This window comes from Colletotrichum jinshuiense, chromosome 6 (genome assembly GCF_051148585.1).
Source record: "Colletotrichum jinshuiense chromosome 6, complete sequence".
NCBI lineage: Eukaryota > Fungi > Ascomycota > Sordariomycetes > Glomerellales > Glomerellaceae > Colletotrichum > Colletotrichum jinshuiense.
In genome coordinates, this window is record NC_139313.1 from 2,371,412 (window position 1) to 2,387,507 (window position 16,096).

General features: G+C 55.9%; 5 protein-coding genes across 5 annotated transcripts; 2 read left to right on the forward strand and 3 right to left on the reverse strand.

The window, feature by feature from the left end:
* Positions 1-96: 96 nt before the first annotated feature.
* Positions 97-1,463, forward strand: EsH8_VI_000602 (Cys/Met metabolism PLP-dependent enzyme-domain-containing protein; the record flags this gene model as incomplete). The annotated part of the gene is made up of 2 exons (XM_083271855.1): positions 97-294; positions 408-1,463. The coding sequence occupies 2 exons, from the start codon at positions 97-99 to the stop codon at positions 1,461-1,463; spliced, it is 1,254 nt and encodes a 417-aa protein (XP_083127029.1).
* Positions 1,464-1,891: 428 nt separating this feature from the next.
* On the reverse strand, positions 1,892-3,368 carry EsH8_VI_000603 (isoprenoid synthase domain-containing protein; the record flags this gene model as incomplete). The annotated part of the gene is made up of 8 exons (XM_083271856.1): positions 1,892-1,961; positions 2,010-2,245; positions 2,300-2,333; positions 2,391-2,480; positions 2,543-2,699; positions 2,754-3,022; positions 3,071-3,136; positions 3,205-3,368. The coding sequence occupies 8 exons, from the start codon at positions 3,366-3,368 to the stop codon at positions 1,892-1,894; spliced, it is 1,086 nt and encodes a 361-aa protein (XP_083127030.1).
* Positions 3,369-5,236: 1,868 nt separating this feature from the next.
* On the reverse strand, positions 5,237-5,965 carry EsH8_VI_000604 (chitin deacetylase family protein; the record flags this gene model as incomplete). The annotated part of the gene is made up of 1 exon (XM_083271857.1): positions 5,237-5,965. One exon carries the CDS (start codon positions 5,963-5,965, stop codon positions 5,237-5,239), a length of 729 nt encoding a protein of 242 aa, XP_083127031.1.
* A 1,845-nt stretch (positions 5,966-7,810) lies between these two features.
* On the forward strand, positions 7,811-8,388 carry EsH8_VI_000605 (uncharacterized protein; the record flags this gene model as incomplete). Its single annotated transcript, XM_083271858.1, has 2 exons — positions 7,811-8,274; positions 8,337-8,388. 2 exons carry the CDS (start codon positions 7,811-7,813, stop codon positions 8,386-8,388), a joined length of 516 nt encoding a protein of 171 aa, XP_083127032.1.
* Positions 8,389-11,952: 3,564 nt separating this feature from the next.
* Positions 11,953-12,861, reverse strand: EsH8_VI_000606 (uncharacterized protein; the record flags this gene model as incomplete). Its single annotated transcript, XM_083271859.1, has 1 exon — positions 11,953-12,861. The coding sequence occupies one exon, from the start codon at positions 12,859-12,861 to the stop codon at positions 11,953-11,955; it is 909 nt and encodes a 302-aa protein (XP_083127033.1).
* Between the last annotated feature and the right edge of the window lie 3,235 nt (positions 12,862-16,096).

The window sequence follows — 16,096 nt, forward strand, 5'->3', positions numbered from 1 at the left end:
TTTCGGTGAGACACCAAACATAGCCTCTCCAGGACCAAGGAGAAAAGAGGAAAGAAAAAGTCACTCCCCATCCCTCTACCCGCATTCCAAACCGCAATGGCTGGAGACATCCCGGCGGACGGCCCCGGCTCGGCCCCGGTGGACGGCATCAGCAAGCTGTCCCTCGCCACTCGTACCGTCCATGCCGACGACGGCATCAGCGCCCAACGCGACGTCGCGCCGGCCATGCACGTCTCCACGACGTTCAAGTACAACCGCGATCCGGACACGCTCCGGTCTGCAGAGGAAGTTGATGTAAGTCACCCCCCGCGTCTCTGCACACATCTCGGCTCGCTCCTTGCGGTCCCACGTCGTCGCCCGTGAGCGAGTGAGTGCGTCCCTGGCCGGCACCTGACCATCCCCTGCAGCTCTCTGACCTCTCCACCTCGCACATCTACTCCCGCTACTCGGCCCCCAACACCACCCGCTTCGAGGCCGTCCTCTCGTCGGTCCTCGGCGGGCCCGCCCTGAGCTACTCCTCGGGCCTCTCCGCCTTCCACGCCATGCTCGTCTACCTCAACCCGAAGCGCGTGGCCATCGGCGGCGGCTACCACGGCTGCCACGGCGTCATCCGCGTCCTCGCCAAGCTCAACGGGCTCAAGCAGCTCGAGCTCGACGAGGCGTCGCTGGACCAGCTCGAGGCCGGCGACGTGCTGCACGTCGAGACGCCGCTGAACCCGACGGGCGAGGCCCGGAACCTGGCCTACTTCGCCGACAAGGCCCGCGCCAAGGGCGCCTACCTGACCGTCGACGCGACCTTCGCGCCGCCGCCCCTGCAGAACCCCCTGGACCTCGGCGCCGACATCGTGATGCACTCGGGCACCAAGTACTTTGGCGGCCACTCGGACATGCTGTGCGGCGTGCTCGCCGTCCACCCCAAGCACGCCGACAAGTGGATCCCCGAGCTGCACCTGGAGCGGTGCTTCATCGGCAGCGTCATGGGCAGCATGGAGGGGTGGCTCGGCGTGCGGTCGATGCGGACGCTGGAGCTGCGCGTCCAGAGGCAGAGCCAGTCGGCGACGAGCCTCGTGCGCTGGCTCGACGACGAGATCCGGCGGGACCCGGCGGGCGTCGTCGGCAGCGTCGTCGCGAAGGTGCAGCACGCCAGCCTGCAGAAGGAGGACCTGGAGCAGGGCGACCAGTGGCTCAAGAAGCAGATGCCCGGCGGGTTCGGCCCCGTCTTCGCCCTCCTGCTGAAGGACGCGGCCGACGCCAAGCGGCTGCCGAGCAAGATGGCCCTGTTCCACCACGCCACCTCGCTCGGCGGCGTCGAGAGCCTGATCGAGTGGCGCGCGATGAGCGACAGCACCTGCGACAAGAGGCTGCTGCGCGTCAGCATTGGCGTCGAGGGGTGGGAGGATCTGAGGGACGACTTGGTGCAGGGATTCGAGCAGTTGGCCGCCGAGAAGAAGGCGAAGGCGTAGGGGGGGTGGCGTTTTCTTTTTCCGCCCCCTGCCCCGGTAGAGTGAGGTTCTCGGGCATCTAGATTTATAGACAAAACGGTCCCTTCCTTGAAAGGAATGGCCTTGGTAGAATGCTCGTCACTCCTGTTTTAATATAGACATGGAACAGCATGCAATCATCATTTGCTTCGCCATTGCCTATGGCTGTGATCCTGGAAAACATGGGACCCGCCAGGTTCTTGGTTGAATCTAGCTGTGAATCGGCAGTGCGTGCTAGTCTTTAACCACCTGTGATGGCGACTTTTTTTCGTTCATAGCTTCTGGCTAAGGACTCGTGTACCCAAGAGCCCGAATAAAGGCCCCAACGTCGCAACCCCGGCAGAGAGCATCGAGAACCAGGCTGCTGTACAGAGCCCCCCGCGGTCTGCAAAGCTTCCGGCTTTCAGCTTTCAAAGCACAATGTCCAGGGACCCGTCCTCCTCCACACAGCCCGCAAGCTTGTATCTTGTAGACTCAAGTCTTCGTAGGTTAGTCGGTGCGCACTACTATGAACGCTGGGGCACTTACGTGAACTGAATAGAACCCGTCACCATACAACGACATGCGTCGCAATATTTCAGTATTACCTCGCGTCCCCCTTCACCGGCCGCCTCTATGAGGACGGCGGCGGCAGTCTCAAATGAGGCAACGGATGCGGCAAGGTCGTCGAGCAGGGCGTCGACGGCTTCCTGGAGGGACAAACCCCCTTTCATGAGAATGGGAATGGCGTTGACAATACTCTCGCCAGTGTTTCCATCGTGGGGCTACTCGCACATGTCAGACAGTTTCATTTGAGGAGAGAGATGGCGGTGGCTTACGATTTCCTTCTTGAGGGAAAGGATGTCGTTGGTGCTATGAACTTGTTAGTTGCCTCTCCACCTTTAATTAACAAATCAAATGCCCACTCACATCCAGATTCCTCTGCTCGTCTCTGCCCAGATAGTCTGGACCTCACCCATGTAGCGAATATGCTCGGGGATATTCTCTGACAGGCCATACCTGAAGGAAAAACTTGTTGTCAGAAGGAATGCAGTGCATCAAGATATCCACAGCCGACTGACTCGATGAGGGCGCAGAGAGTCCAGACAGCAGCCGTTCCGTGACGAAGCTCCGAGTACGACTCAAGATCAGGAAGAGTACCTTGGAGGCGCATAGTCTGTTCCTGGTGACAGTTATCAATGTACCGCCGCATTTGTGCCATGAAAGTCTCTCGCTGCTCTGTATCTCGAGTCAGCTTGTACGTCGCTGGTATTCAGGGGCTTCGGGCCTTACCGAGGGTGTAACCCTTCTGCAGCTCATCCCCGATCGCCTTCAGTTCGGCGTTGACGTAGTCGTATTCTGGCTCCTGGCTGACTTCGGAAGCGAGACCAAGGATGTATTCAAGGACCCTGATTGTGTTGCCACGGTGAACCTTGGCGCGACGGAGGTCGTTGCTGAGGTCGCCGCTGCCCTGTTGGTCGATGGCATCATCCCAGCAAAACAGCCAGATAATGTACTTCGCCAGTGTCTGAATTCGATCCCAGCCCGGGTGGGGGTAGTATCTACAAGATTCAGCGATCTGAATTCAATGCGTAAGGTCTGCCGCTTACAAGCTGACGAATCTGGCGTAGTTGGCCTCGCGGTACTTTTCTCGAAGCACAGGTGACTTGACCAACCTAGAATCATAAATCGCGTGAGCGTATGCTCTTTGGGACTCACTGCTGACGGATTGGGGCTATCTCACCGGTCAAAGGCGCCCTCAACAATGGGGACTATGCGGTCGTAGTGAGTATTGGCTTTCACAGGCCATCCTTTTAAGATGCTGTGAAGATTCGGGACGTGAAGGATCTGTCCACGCATTCCTTCAACCAAGGTATTTGCCTGCAGGTCTTGAGAGTCCACTTCCATTATGGTGGTGTTTGTGTTTGTGTAGATTTAGGTGTTTGTGTAAGCGAAGCGCGTGGGTGTTGTTTGTGTTGGGTCGGCCAGGAGATTAATGGTATCCGAAGTATTGACCAAGGTGATTCTGGGCAATGCTTAGACGAGTTTCTTTCGGCATCAGTTCAAGAAACTACTGTACAGTGGTAGGTGTTATTTTATCTGAAGAGGCCTCGACGCTTCTGGATGGGAGATGGATACTCTAGGTTCAGAGGCTTGGGAATATTCCGGTACTCAGACGAAAGAGCAGCAGTGTTAGAAGAGCAGGGCGAAGAAGCCGTACGAGGGCGGCAAGAGACAGTGTGAGGAACACGCCAAGTGTAGAAATGTGACGAGCCATCCAATAGATGCCGAGGGCTGCGAGAGCATTCACATACGACTTCAGCTCTGCTCCTTCCAACCAAGCCTGATGAAGGGCCGTTTGGCCTGGAGGTATAACGCTCAGGTCCGTTAGTGTGAACTTGGTGATGAAATCCAACGAAGTCAGGATGGAGGATTTCGTAGGGTCGCAGTTCGAGCACCGCTCGCTGCGACCTGAGCTTTTGTATTTTGCTCCTCGTTTTGTATTTTCTTGATATTATCTATCTATTTTCCATTTAACTGTAGCTGCTGAGACTCCCTTTGATTCGAAATTTGCCCCCTTTTAATATCTTGGTGCCATGATGAGATGAAATGCATGGCTGGCGCACCTTCCTTGTAGATAAAGGTTGTTGACTTACCGCCCAGTATATTGAACTCACCTGCCACACAGGGTGGCTGGTTGCCTCATCGCATGAGACTGCACGTGTGATTTCGGGTGCATATATGGTTTACAAGAAATCTTCAAATTCAAATGCCCGGCGAATCTGACGCGAGACTGCCGCCATTCACGAACACCGGGATGCTGTACTAGAGCTGTTGGAAAGTGTCTTCAGGGGCATCGATGTCACACTCGGCACACCAGAGATGGCCTGTCTTTGATCTAGAGGCAAAGGCCGGATGTTATGATGGAACAGCTTGGAATCATCGAATTAAGCGGTAACCTGTGACGAGAGCCTATATCTGCGGAATCTCTCACTGCAGATGGCCGACAGATCACATCTAAGTCGTTTATTTTTTTCAAGCATATTCGCACGTCGGGACATCTGTCACAGGGGTACATTCATGACAGCGCTTAAATGCTATTCTTCCGTGAATATGCGGCTGCCTGCGTGGTCTCTTGGACATATCCCGATGGCCAAAGTCCGAGAAGGATGTTGCTACCTTTCATCTTCGATCATTTATAATGGCTACCAGCATAAAATCCATGGCTCCTATTGTACAAAGATTTATCTGGTCCCCATGACAGTCATTACACCATGCCAGCCTAGAAACAGGTCGCAAATCATCCAAACAAGTCCCAATGAGGGTGCCACTAAGTGCTGCCCTAGCTTTGTAGAACATAGTCCTTGTACCGCTCCCCTGAAACAGCGTTAGATGGCCATACCCCATCGTTCCACACACGACGGTTTATAACTATCGATCATGCCGCAACCCGTCTCCGCATGCAGTATGTATGATTTCCACATCTTCCTGTGCTCATGCTGGCGCAAGCAATGCGCTTATACATTGCACTATTCGGGGACGAGGTGGCATTCCTATAACGCTTGTATGGTTCGTGTCCTTGGCGATATGCTGCGATCGAGACCAGCTCCAGTCGCAGTTTTATGCATTCTCAGGTATTGCCGATGCCCCTTGATCAACTCTGTGGATGCAAAGGCGTTCGGGAGCCAAGCAGGAGTTGACCCCGAGAGAAAATGTAGCGGCGTGCATTGCCATGGCTTGCTGCTTGGATAATTCTATACTTCCCGACCTGAGGCTCATCTGTCTGTGTCGACTGCCTTCAGAAGCTCCGTTAGATTGAGGATTCTATAGCCTCGTCGTTTCAGCTCTGGAAGGACCTTCCGCAACATGGGAATCGTCCAGCTCCTCCTGTCATGACAGATGATAATGGCACCCGGCCGCGCCATGCTCAAGATGTGATTGGTATTAAGCCGCCAAGAGCTGATCTGGGCGTCGTGCGGGTAAACGCTCCCCAGAACCATCCTGAAGCCCATCTTGTCGACCAATCTCCGCATTTTGTCGTTGAAGAAGCCCGAACCCGGCCGGAAGTAGTTGGCCACCATCGGTACGTCTTCGTACTCGTACAAGGTCTTGATCTTCCGGCTGACCTCGAATATCTCCTGCTCTAGTTGTCCATCGGGCAGGGACCGCGATGCCTCGTCGTGCATGGCGTGGTTTCCCAGCTCACTGCCAGCCTGTATTATAGCGCCCATGTCGTCCTCGCGGCCGTTCATCTGTGATCCGATGAGGAAGAAGGTCGCGTGCGCATCGTTTTCCTTGAGTATCTGCACGATCTCGGTGGTATGCTGTGACGGCGCATCATCTATCGTGAGGCCGATAATCTTCTGGTCTGTCGAGACCTGCCAGAGAACGTCGGGCCATCGGCGGGCAAAGGAGTTGATGACAAACGCGGGTGGTTTGTAGATGATATAAAAGGGGACGGCCAGGAGGAGGGCCAGGGCGAGGAGAGACAGCAGGGTGGCCATTCGATTCCTCCGGACGCGCCGGCGCAGCTTGTTCGGAAATCTCAAGAGCGATATTCGTGCCATTGGCCGATCATTCAACTTCCGCGTTGTCGAAGGAATGAGGAAATGGTCGGCATTGTCGAGGCGGCGAGGCAGAAAGGTGGTGGTGAAACGAAACGAAACGAAGCCGAGTCTGGTGCACAGCTCTATCGCAACTGCAGCAGGGGGTCGTTGCGTTCCAGAGCTGTTCCCCAAGCTGTCTGTGGCTTGTCGCGGCTGATTGCGGCTGGCTGTGGCGGACAGTCGCCGATCGTCAAGATGAGCCAGAGAGGATTGTGGCTTATGCCAATCAGCAATCGCCACCCGCAGATTCCCTTCCCGGGGGATTCGACCCACTTCAGCCTCCCCCAGTGCCCCAGTCTTCAACTCTATTGACCACCTGCCAAGCCCTAACGTCGTTTATTCCAACTTCCAAGTTGACTCCTCCCAGAAGACCAAAGTCCTTTTTCCTGCTCGACCAACATCGGCCTTTTCCCACCTCGATTGGCTCGATTCGGCTTGGGAAGATGGTCTTACTGACCCGCCTGCATCTCCGACTCCACATTTCATTATGGCCGCCCGCTCCAGGCTGCACGATAACCATCCTGGCATAGGCAGCTGTCGAACCAGGATAACTAGGCGCTCGAGATTTGAGACTAGTCGGCATGTTGGTTCTTCGAAAAGCTTCGGTAACCCCATCCTCTAATTTGTATATTCTTACATGCCTTCTGCACTGTCTCCCTGAAGAGTTAAAGAATGAGAAATGGAAGAAAAAAAGGCAATAACATAGGACAGCCTGCCATTGCACGCCACGCGACAGATCTGCTTTACGTCTCTCGACACAAAACTGTCCCGAGAACCACCCGGTGGGGGAGGAGAAGAAAAAGAGCGCCAAGCGGTTTTTCAAACTAGCCACCAGCGGCCCGGTCGCAGGGCGGCCGACCCTTCGCAACCCCCTCTGTTGATAGTGTGTCATTGCCGAGGGACAGGCTTCGTTGACAACATTTCCATGCCCGCAGGGCGTGCAAATTTTGTTGCCTAAACAGATTTTTACCAAAAAAGGCTCTCCAAGAACACATTGTGCCGGCCACCGCATGCAAACTGCTTGGTTATCCGCGGAACGGAGCGGCTTCCCTGCGGTTGCTGTCAGCGACCGCAGACGTTTAGCCCGGCGATCGACCGCACCCTTCAGTTCAAGAATGCATCATCGTGGGCTGTTTTCTGCGCGCTAGTCGCGCTTACATGTTGCTTCTCATTGGGTTCACTCTTCCACAATGCGACAAAGGCGACGCAACGCGATGTGGCTAGGGGCGGCGCAGGGCTGCTCTTTAGAAATCCCGAAGCCGCCATCTCTATTTTGGCCCATGGGCTCTTTTGCTCCATTGTGATTTGTCAATCGGCCCAAAAGTCCAAGGCATCATCCATAATTTAATTTGAGTGATCGAAGGGGCTGACCGTTCGAGCATCCTCTTGGATCCTTGACCATACCTTATCCATCCGTTTGGGGAGCCTTTAAGCTTGTAATGACCCCACACAAGCGAGGAGAGACTCGTAGCTTTCTGTCCGGAGCCGTCCAGGATGTTAAAACTCTCGTGGGGCACGTCTAGGCTCCCAATGTTGAGATGCACAAAGTCCCTTTCGGAGCCGGCCCGCCTTGAGCGGCTTCTCGCTGTACCTCTTCGTTTTCTTATATAGCAAAGCTCGGGTCCGTGCCATTGCCACGATGAGGACAATCCATAGCCACAAGTTTCCCATTCAGCAACAGACAATACGGATATACATTACAAAGACAGCCGAACATTATTGGGGCTTCACTCTCTCGACCACATGTGCGCACGCGTAGCGGGCTCTCCAGACCGAGTCCGGAAGAGGCAGAGCCACGAAATAAGCCGCGACCCCGCTGGCGAACTTGTCCCCAACAGGTCCCTCTCCGACTTCATCCTGTATGCTGGGGGCCGCGGCGACCCCTCAGATGTCCACTGCCACTGGACGAGCTCGACAGAGGACAAGATCCTCTGCGACGCCGACATCGACGTCTGGCTGGACCAGCAGGACGAAAAGTCGACCAACGCCAGCGTCATCGACGCCATCAACGACCTCGAGCTCGGGTCCGTGTCGGAGGGCACCCGCTCGTCCCAGCCCACCAGCCCGGGGGCCAGCAGCCAGGCTTCGAGCAGGAAACGACAACGACGAGAGGAGCCGCGGCAGGCATCCGACGCCCCGGATGTCCTCTGTAGGGTCGGGGCCTTTGCGGACACCCCGCCGGCCACGCCCGGAAAGAGCCAGAAACGGTTAGTCGTCGGCGCCGATGCATCGCGTAGCAGCGCAGGGCTAACGAGCGGGTGCTCTACAGGACGAAATCGAAACATAGGCCGCTGACAGGCTGGTTCAACCTATGGCTTTAAACCCCCCCTACAGAGCGAGAAATAACTTGCGACATGCTTCGGCGGTGCATAGGACGAGGCCATCGGCGCATGGCAGGACGGCGAAAGAAAGATACCCCCCCTTTAGCTTTGGTTTTGAGGAAATGTGGACTGAGAGATTTGGTTGGGAATGCAGAAGCTGCACCGTGCCAAACCCGCTTTCCGCTCCCGAAAGTACTTTTGACAGCGACAGCGCGAATGTTTTAATTACAATTGACTTTCATTGTGTTTTAATCTGTCCTTGGCGTCTTACTCGCGGCCAGCTATCCAATGGCCCCCCCTACGCAATGCCCCGTGCCGACGGGCCCGCAAATCCGGCGACCGGCGCCGCAGGTGTGACCCGAAACGCCGGGGCTGAACTAAGACCCCGCGAAAGACGTGGGATCTTCCATGTATGAGCAGCCCGAAAAAAACGACCGTGTGTCCCTGTCAGTTCTTGCCGTCGATGGGGGATCCCCACGTGCAACGGACATGCGGCACACCACACCGCCCGCACGGTGAACCATGTGGCCGCTGTCCCCGAAAAAATGCGAAAGATGTGATGAACCCACCCACGGCGAAACACTGTTTTGATGTCTGGCAGCCCGGCTGCTTTGTGGGATGCTTGTGGATGACTGTTGCTGCTATATGGCAACGTCGGAGTCGCAGGAAATGTGTGTTGCATTGCATGTCCGTGGCAGGCCCCCAATGGGCCTGGCCTGCCACCACTCCGCAGAGACCGGCTCCTAAGGAGGAAGTGGAGATGCCGGGCCATCGCGCTTCCCAACCATCGCCAATCTCAAGAAAGAGATCCGCATCACGCCCCGATGGGCACATCCGTTCGTGCTCGCCAGCCGCCTCCCCCCCGAGGGAAGGGTGTAGTAAGGGGAAAGCCCCCCTCCGCGACGGCCAACTAGAAAATAAAATAAAAATCCCACCATTATCCCACAATTTCCCATCCCCTCGCTGTTCGCCCGCCGCCCCCCTAAGCTCCGATTTATTTTTTCCCCAAGATCCCAGCCTCCGATCAAACACCCGCCTCGCGGCGATCGACGGTCCTCCCTCTCTCGCTTGCTGCCTGCATCATTCATGCGGGTGGGCTGGCATCCCGGGAGAAGATCAAACATGGTCGGGGTGGGACGCATCGCCACCGCCGAACATCACTCGTCAACGCTGCGTGGTTGACTAGAACAGGCCGGGCTCGCTTGGGCGGCGGCTTTTCTTTTCTTCTTTCCTCCCTCCTTCTTCTCCCCCCTGTCCCCCTCCCCTATTGCCCTCGCAGGTTGGGTTTCGGTGACAAAGAAGAAGGAAAGCAAAAGCTGGGGTGTGTGACATCCGACTGGGGACCCACCTCCTGGTGTAAATGAACCGCAATGACGTCTCTTCTCTCCGAATTTGTGCCCTTGCTTTTTTTTTTTGGGTGCTACCTCAGAGTTGTTGTTGTCATGGCTACGTTTGATGCAGACTTTCCTTATTTCGATACCAGAGCCCAGAAAATGTCTTTACCGTTCCTTTTTATCCAGGGGGGGGAACGGGTGCCGTAGAATAGCACCACATGATGGTGTTTGCTTTTCATCACCCCCCGGACGCTTCCTGACCACAGAGAGGGACCAGAGACACATGCGCACGCGAATGGTGGGAGATGGCACAGGATGCAAGAGGGTGCCAATCGCCCGCAAACCACACGACCCCGACCAACGGTCACAGGTCGCCGTGATGTTGCAGTTGTCGACCAGTCGATGTGTTGCTGTAGTTGTCATGCTTTCCCTGCAGATCCCGGCCCTGATGGACCGCCCGCACACAAACGGGAGGCGTCCCTCCGTGCCCTCCCCCTCCTCCCTCCGTCTCCCTGCCCTCGCCTCCAATCATGGCAGAAACCCATGCCTCACTCACCCCGTGGCCCTCCCACCGCGTCGTCATTGTCCGGCGAACCTAGAGTTTGTCACGACTCGAGCGGGGGCATGGGCCGGTCGGCTGGAAGACAAGCAGAAAAGGACAATGCGAATTCTCACGCCAACTCTATTCCCGCTTTGCCCCCCCTTGCTTCCGCGACGTCAACGATCCTTCCGCCTTAAGACGGAAACCCCCAAAAAGAATACTTGACGCAGTCACCAAGCAATCACCAGGCCAGGTCGAAAGCCTCCCCCCCCTCCCCTTCCCCGGGTGCACGGCAACTGTCGCCGACCTGCGTCCAACGGCTTCAGCGCGCCATCTGAGCCCGGCAAGCGTCCATGTTTGCCGTCACCAACTGGAGCTTCCCCCTCCCCTACGTGGGTGGAAATCACAAAGAAAGACAGAAAAACAGCTGTATAAAAATAAAAATAAAAATAAAAATAAAAATCGACACCAACGGCGTTGGCGCAAGCCGCCAGACTCCCTTCGACACTAACGCAGAGCCTCGGCGGCGCTGTCTCCGGCAGCTCGGTCTGGGTTGGTGGGAGCTTTGGAGACTCTGGGCCGGAGCCACCTACCGGTACCTACCTGCCTACTGTGGTACTTACCTATCTACCCGTCGACCTCCTCGCTCCCCGGTGGTGTCCCCACCCCCGCCCTTCCGCTCATTACCCGTCGAGTGGGCTCATCCAACTTTGCATTGTATTTTCTTTCATTTTATTCTGTATGATGTGGTTTCCTCGCTTGCGTACTACCGCACACGCCATACTCTCAAGTACCGGGTTTCGCATTCCGAGGCTATTGCCCGTTGTTCGGACGGAATATGAGTAAGTCTAGTCGGTTGCGGCGTCCGCGCGCAGGCGCGCACGGATGAACGGGGCAGCCGCCGAACGTTGAATACTTTCTGGGTCGACAACCCAACCACGGACCCCCCAACTTTATCAAAACGCTCCGCTGGTACCGCATATGACTTTTAGTTGTTTAATTTTAATTTTAATATAGTAAACGAAATAAAAAAAAGTAAATATATCATCGCCTTTTTCCGAGATGCTTTGTCGATACCGAACCAGGTCCGGGCGAGTGCACTTGCAAGCCTATGAGCCTGTGATATCCGTTGGCAGAAAAAAGAAAAAGAAAAGAAAAAAGCCACCATCTCGCTTGTTTTAAACCAGCTGGACCACGTTGTACCGGCGCTGGACTTTGTGACTGGACTGTTGGGATAGAGGGTAAGACAGCGGGCTGTATGGACTGATGTTCGCCCAACGCTTTTGCACACTGTAGACCAATTCGGCTGTCTGTAAAATTCACTACCGTCGAGTCACAATGACCAATCGCAAACGTCCAAGGGCAATGGCTAGTTATCAATAGCAATATTGTAGATGCCTCCTATCAGGCACTGGGGGATATGGTATCCACACGTCATTCAAAGGTATATACACAGAAACGCCAATTATCCCGTATGTAGTGGGCGTAAGGTTCCAAACAGAGCATTTCCTCCCATTTCGCGATATATCCGCTCCAAGTGAAGTTCCTCTGAAACAATTCTCATTTTCATCATCCCCCCCAACAAAAGAAACAAGGCCGAGGTCGTGGTCCGGGGGTTTTTTCTTCTCCTTCCAAATATGTACAGTAAAGAATCAAGAAGGGCGCACAGATCAGGCGGTGCGAGGTGCATCAGATCCATGCGGCGGCAGCCAGCGGGCGTTGAGGTGCGTGGCCGTCGTTGAAGAAGCTGGCGAACAAGCTTTGGACCTCGGACAGGTAGTCCTCTGCGTTGAACTTGCAGAGACCCTCGGCCTTGAGAGCCTGCTCTTCCTCGTACATGACATTGTCCTGGACGCCAAACTCCTCGGCAATTTCTGTGACCTGGGCCAGCTCGCGGCCGAAGGGGTGGGGCTCAATCGGCTTCTCTTGTCTCGGTTGCTGGCGGTGCTGGAATGCAGGAGTGGGCATCGGTGGCGCATTCTTTGGGGAGACGCCGACCGAGTTGTGAGACATGGTGGAGGCGGCGCTGGAGCCGGAAGACGCCCGCGAGGAAAATGTCATGCTGGACTTGGTCGAAACAGTCCTGTCTGAGGCCTTGGACATGGAAGACAGTGAGCGCTGGCGGGACATGGCGTCGAATGAAGCCTGCTTCGTGTGCGAGGGGGCACGCTTGGGAATGGCGGGGACCTCGGGAATGGCCGAGGAGTTGATGGCCTGGCCTGGGGCGACGAAATAGCAAGACAAGTGGTTCGGCTCGCCGGAGGGCAGCTCGTGAGGCGCAACGTCGGGGCTGGTCGGAGGGGAAGACGCGGCGGTGTTGGCACCTTCCGAGTCCTCCTCTGACGACTTGGAGGACGACTTGGACGACGAGTTGCTGGAGGATGTCCGGGGTCGGATATCGGGAGCGCTATATGAGAGCATGTTGGTGGTGTGAACGAGCTCCATGGGTGCTGAGATCTTGTGCCTTATTACGGGCTGGCCCTTGGTGGTCTTGCTTCGCTGCACAGTGTTGCTGCGATCCTTACCCCGTGCGGCGTCGGCGAGATCGATGCTGTTCTTGACCCGGCGGGTGGTGAAGGCTCTTGAGAGAGACGACATTTTGGCGTTGGGCGGAAAGGACTCAGTGCCGGCAAGGTCTTTTTCAAATTTGGAAATAGTGCTAGCGGGAGCGGAAGGCTAGGGTCGCTCGAGGAGTTAAAAGGCAAGCTAAGTAAGCTTTGGGTCGAGCCGCGGACGCAAGGACCTGGTGGTGCTGTGACGGGAGTGTGAGGAGCGGCAGATGGCGGTGATAAAAGTGCCAGAGGGCTGCACTTGTGATTGGGCCTGTGACCTTTATTGGCAGGTGAGGTGGATTCACTGCTGCACGAGAGTTGCAGCCAAGTGGGCAGGAGGGAAGGATGCCGAAAAGGGCGAATGGGGGCCGGTCAGTGTAGGATCTGCCGACTGATGGTGTGCCTGTGTGTCCGTCTGTCCACGGTAGTGTTGAGACAAGCGAGAAAAAGTGATTAGCTGACGGTCTGGCCGTGACGGATTATCCTGCGCAGGCTGCGTTTGCGTTGCGTTGCGGTTGCTGTCTGTGTGGTACACAATAGCCGAGGAGTCCAGTCCCTGGGGTGTTGGCGTCCAAGCGGATGATGAGTGGTTTTAGCGTTGGGTGTGTCTGAGTGTGAGTGTGCGAGGGTAGGTGAGTCTTGTGACGGTGGTTTCGAGTCGATAGAATGACTGTGAGTAATACAGATCAACCCGGGGGTGATCCAAAATTCGGTCGTGTGTAATGACGGGACGGCCCAGTACAGTAGCCAGCCGGGGAATGAACGTTCAACGTGTCGCGCGGTCTGACCTAGACAGGTGGTGACTGTGTGTGGGATTTTCAGTTTGTTGCTGGGAAGCTGAGTTTGGCGAAAAGTTCGGGCCGGCGACGAATCGTTTAATAAGTAAGAAATGAAATAGACACACGACAAAGGGAGCGATGATGTGTGCTGTATAGAAACGAAAAGGAAGGGATCCTTCTTCCAATATGAGACTGGAGATGGTTGAAGAGAAGGAAAGAGGAAAGAGGAGAGCAAAACGCGTGGACAGGGCGTGCGGGAGGGACAGGCAAAGTAATAATTGAATTATTGCAGGTGCTCAAGGCATGGCAAGGCAAGGTAAGGCGAGGCGAGGCCATCTGCTCTACTCTACACTAGGTCTTTGGGCCGACTCCTCCTTCTCCTCTCCCCGTCCTCCTGCCTTGGGCCTGGTTCCCAGCCAAAGACGAATGGGGCCGGTCCCTTGGCCTGGGGGATGTCGCTCTTTGATTGCCCCATCGCCTGTTCTGGTTGGCTCTCGATGGTGTTCCTCGCAGGGACTGGAGCCAACGACTGGAGACCACCACCTGGGAACTGGCGCTACCCTTGCCGCCTTTCCATCTCCCCCCTTGTCGCTGGTGGGGCCGGCCACACCTGAAAGGGCAAAGTTTCCTTGATGCTCACAGTGCCTTTGTTCTATCCTCTTTATTAACGCTAGGGCCTCGAAGAAAGTGGCCTCTGCACCAATGACAGCTGGTGCTTGTCATGAACCCCTGGTCCTTTCCCTAATTTTTTTTCTCTCATTCTCCTTGTTCCCCTTCCTTTCTCCTGCTTTCCGTGCCGATTCGATTCCTCTACTCGCCCTCCCCTGCCCGGTCTTCTCTTGGGCCTCAGAGAGAGAGAGCACTTTTGGTCTTTTTTTCCCACACCACCATCCCCATTCGGACTCGACTACCCTCCAGTTAAAGAGAATTTGGGAAGCCATGCAACCCAACCCTGGGTCTGCCGAGTTCGTAGCGTGACAACTGCCAAGAAACATCTGGAGGCGGCACGACTCGACCGGTGGGACGGCAGGTGCATCGACGCCAATCGCGAGCTCAAACAACCGTTGACCTGCCCAGCCGCCACCAAGGGAGAATGCGGACGATGTCATCACACCGGCCCAGCCGAGATCAGCCCGGGTGGTCAGTAGTCCCTCCTTTTTGACAACCACAGCCGGTTGGTCTTTTTCGCGCCTGTCCGCCTGATTGCCTGGCTTCTCTGGTGCACCACCGGCAGACAGATATCGTCCAGGCACGCTACATCGAATGCAGCTACTACCACGCCGGCATACGTATGTGGCCGGGTGCACATGTGTCGGGCTGCGACCGCCATGTGTTCCTAGCTGAGTCGTCTTGAATGGAGGAAAGAAAAGCGTGCAGCGAGCTCCTGTCCGTCACGCAAAAGAAAGCACACCTGCCCCTCCGGAACCCGACATGGCCGGCCAGCCATCACATACCTACTGTTGATTCAGATCCGAACCTCCCGCCGATGCCACCATCATGGCAACGTCCAAAGAGGGGAGACACCATGGGTCTCTTCACAGTGACTCGCGCCCGCCCACATCCTGGACGAAAGATTGGGCGATTCACGATGGCCGACGAGCCGCAACACATGCATCGTTCAAGCTGCTAGGTTTCTCCGGGAAAGCCCACCCCTGCACAGTGTGATGTGATCCGCCCGGACGGAGAAAAGGAAGGACTGGGCGATTTGCACTCCGTACCTACCTTAGGTAGTGTATGTGGAGTCGACGCCTCCAAGAGCAGAAGAGCGTCAACGAAGAAAAAAAAAAATCCCCCAAAAAGCCGACCGAGCCAGGTTCCCAACACCAACTCGGCTAGCCCAAGACAGAGGCGCGTCATTGGCTGGGTGTTCCATCCGCCATCCATCCTCCATCCTCGCCCGTTGGCAGACCCCCCTGAAGTTTCAGTGTTTCATACTGGGCCATCCCACCCTGGTGGCGCTGCGTGCCTTGCGTGCCTGCGCAAGCGGCACAGGGATCTACGTCGACGCCCAGCGCGCTACTTGTCAGGCCCGTTGTGTCCAGCGATTTTACTCGTTCACCATCCCCCTCCACAGCACTCCGTTTCCCTTGCACATCTTCCAGGGTATGGATGGGCCCAGTGGTGGTGTGGATGCCAGTCGATCAGAGAATGGAGTTTCTTCTTTGGTAGTGTGCATGTTTCTTGCACGAGGCAAAGGCCCAGAGCCCAGATGCTGGGCGGAAATCCCACATCGACACCACCATTGGCGACCGGCAGGCGGGCGCCTTTGTCGTCTTCCGATTACTTCTTGTTGCGAGTCTTGCCGATACTCGAGCGACAGCATCGGAGGTTACGAGAACGGGGCCTCGGATGGCATGAGCAATATCCGGACCTGGCTCTTATCCCAGATCTGATATCGGTCCACCTGCTCCTCCTTCATCATGTCCGCATGAATCTGCCAGGCTGCTGCCGCTCCCCGCTTCGCCATATGTCAATGCTTAATTATTAGGGATTCCTCTGGTT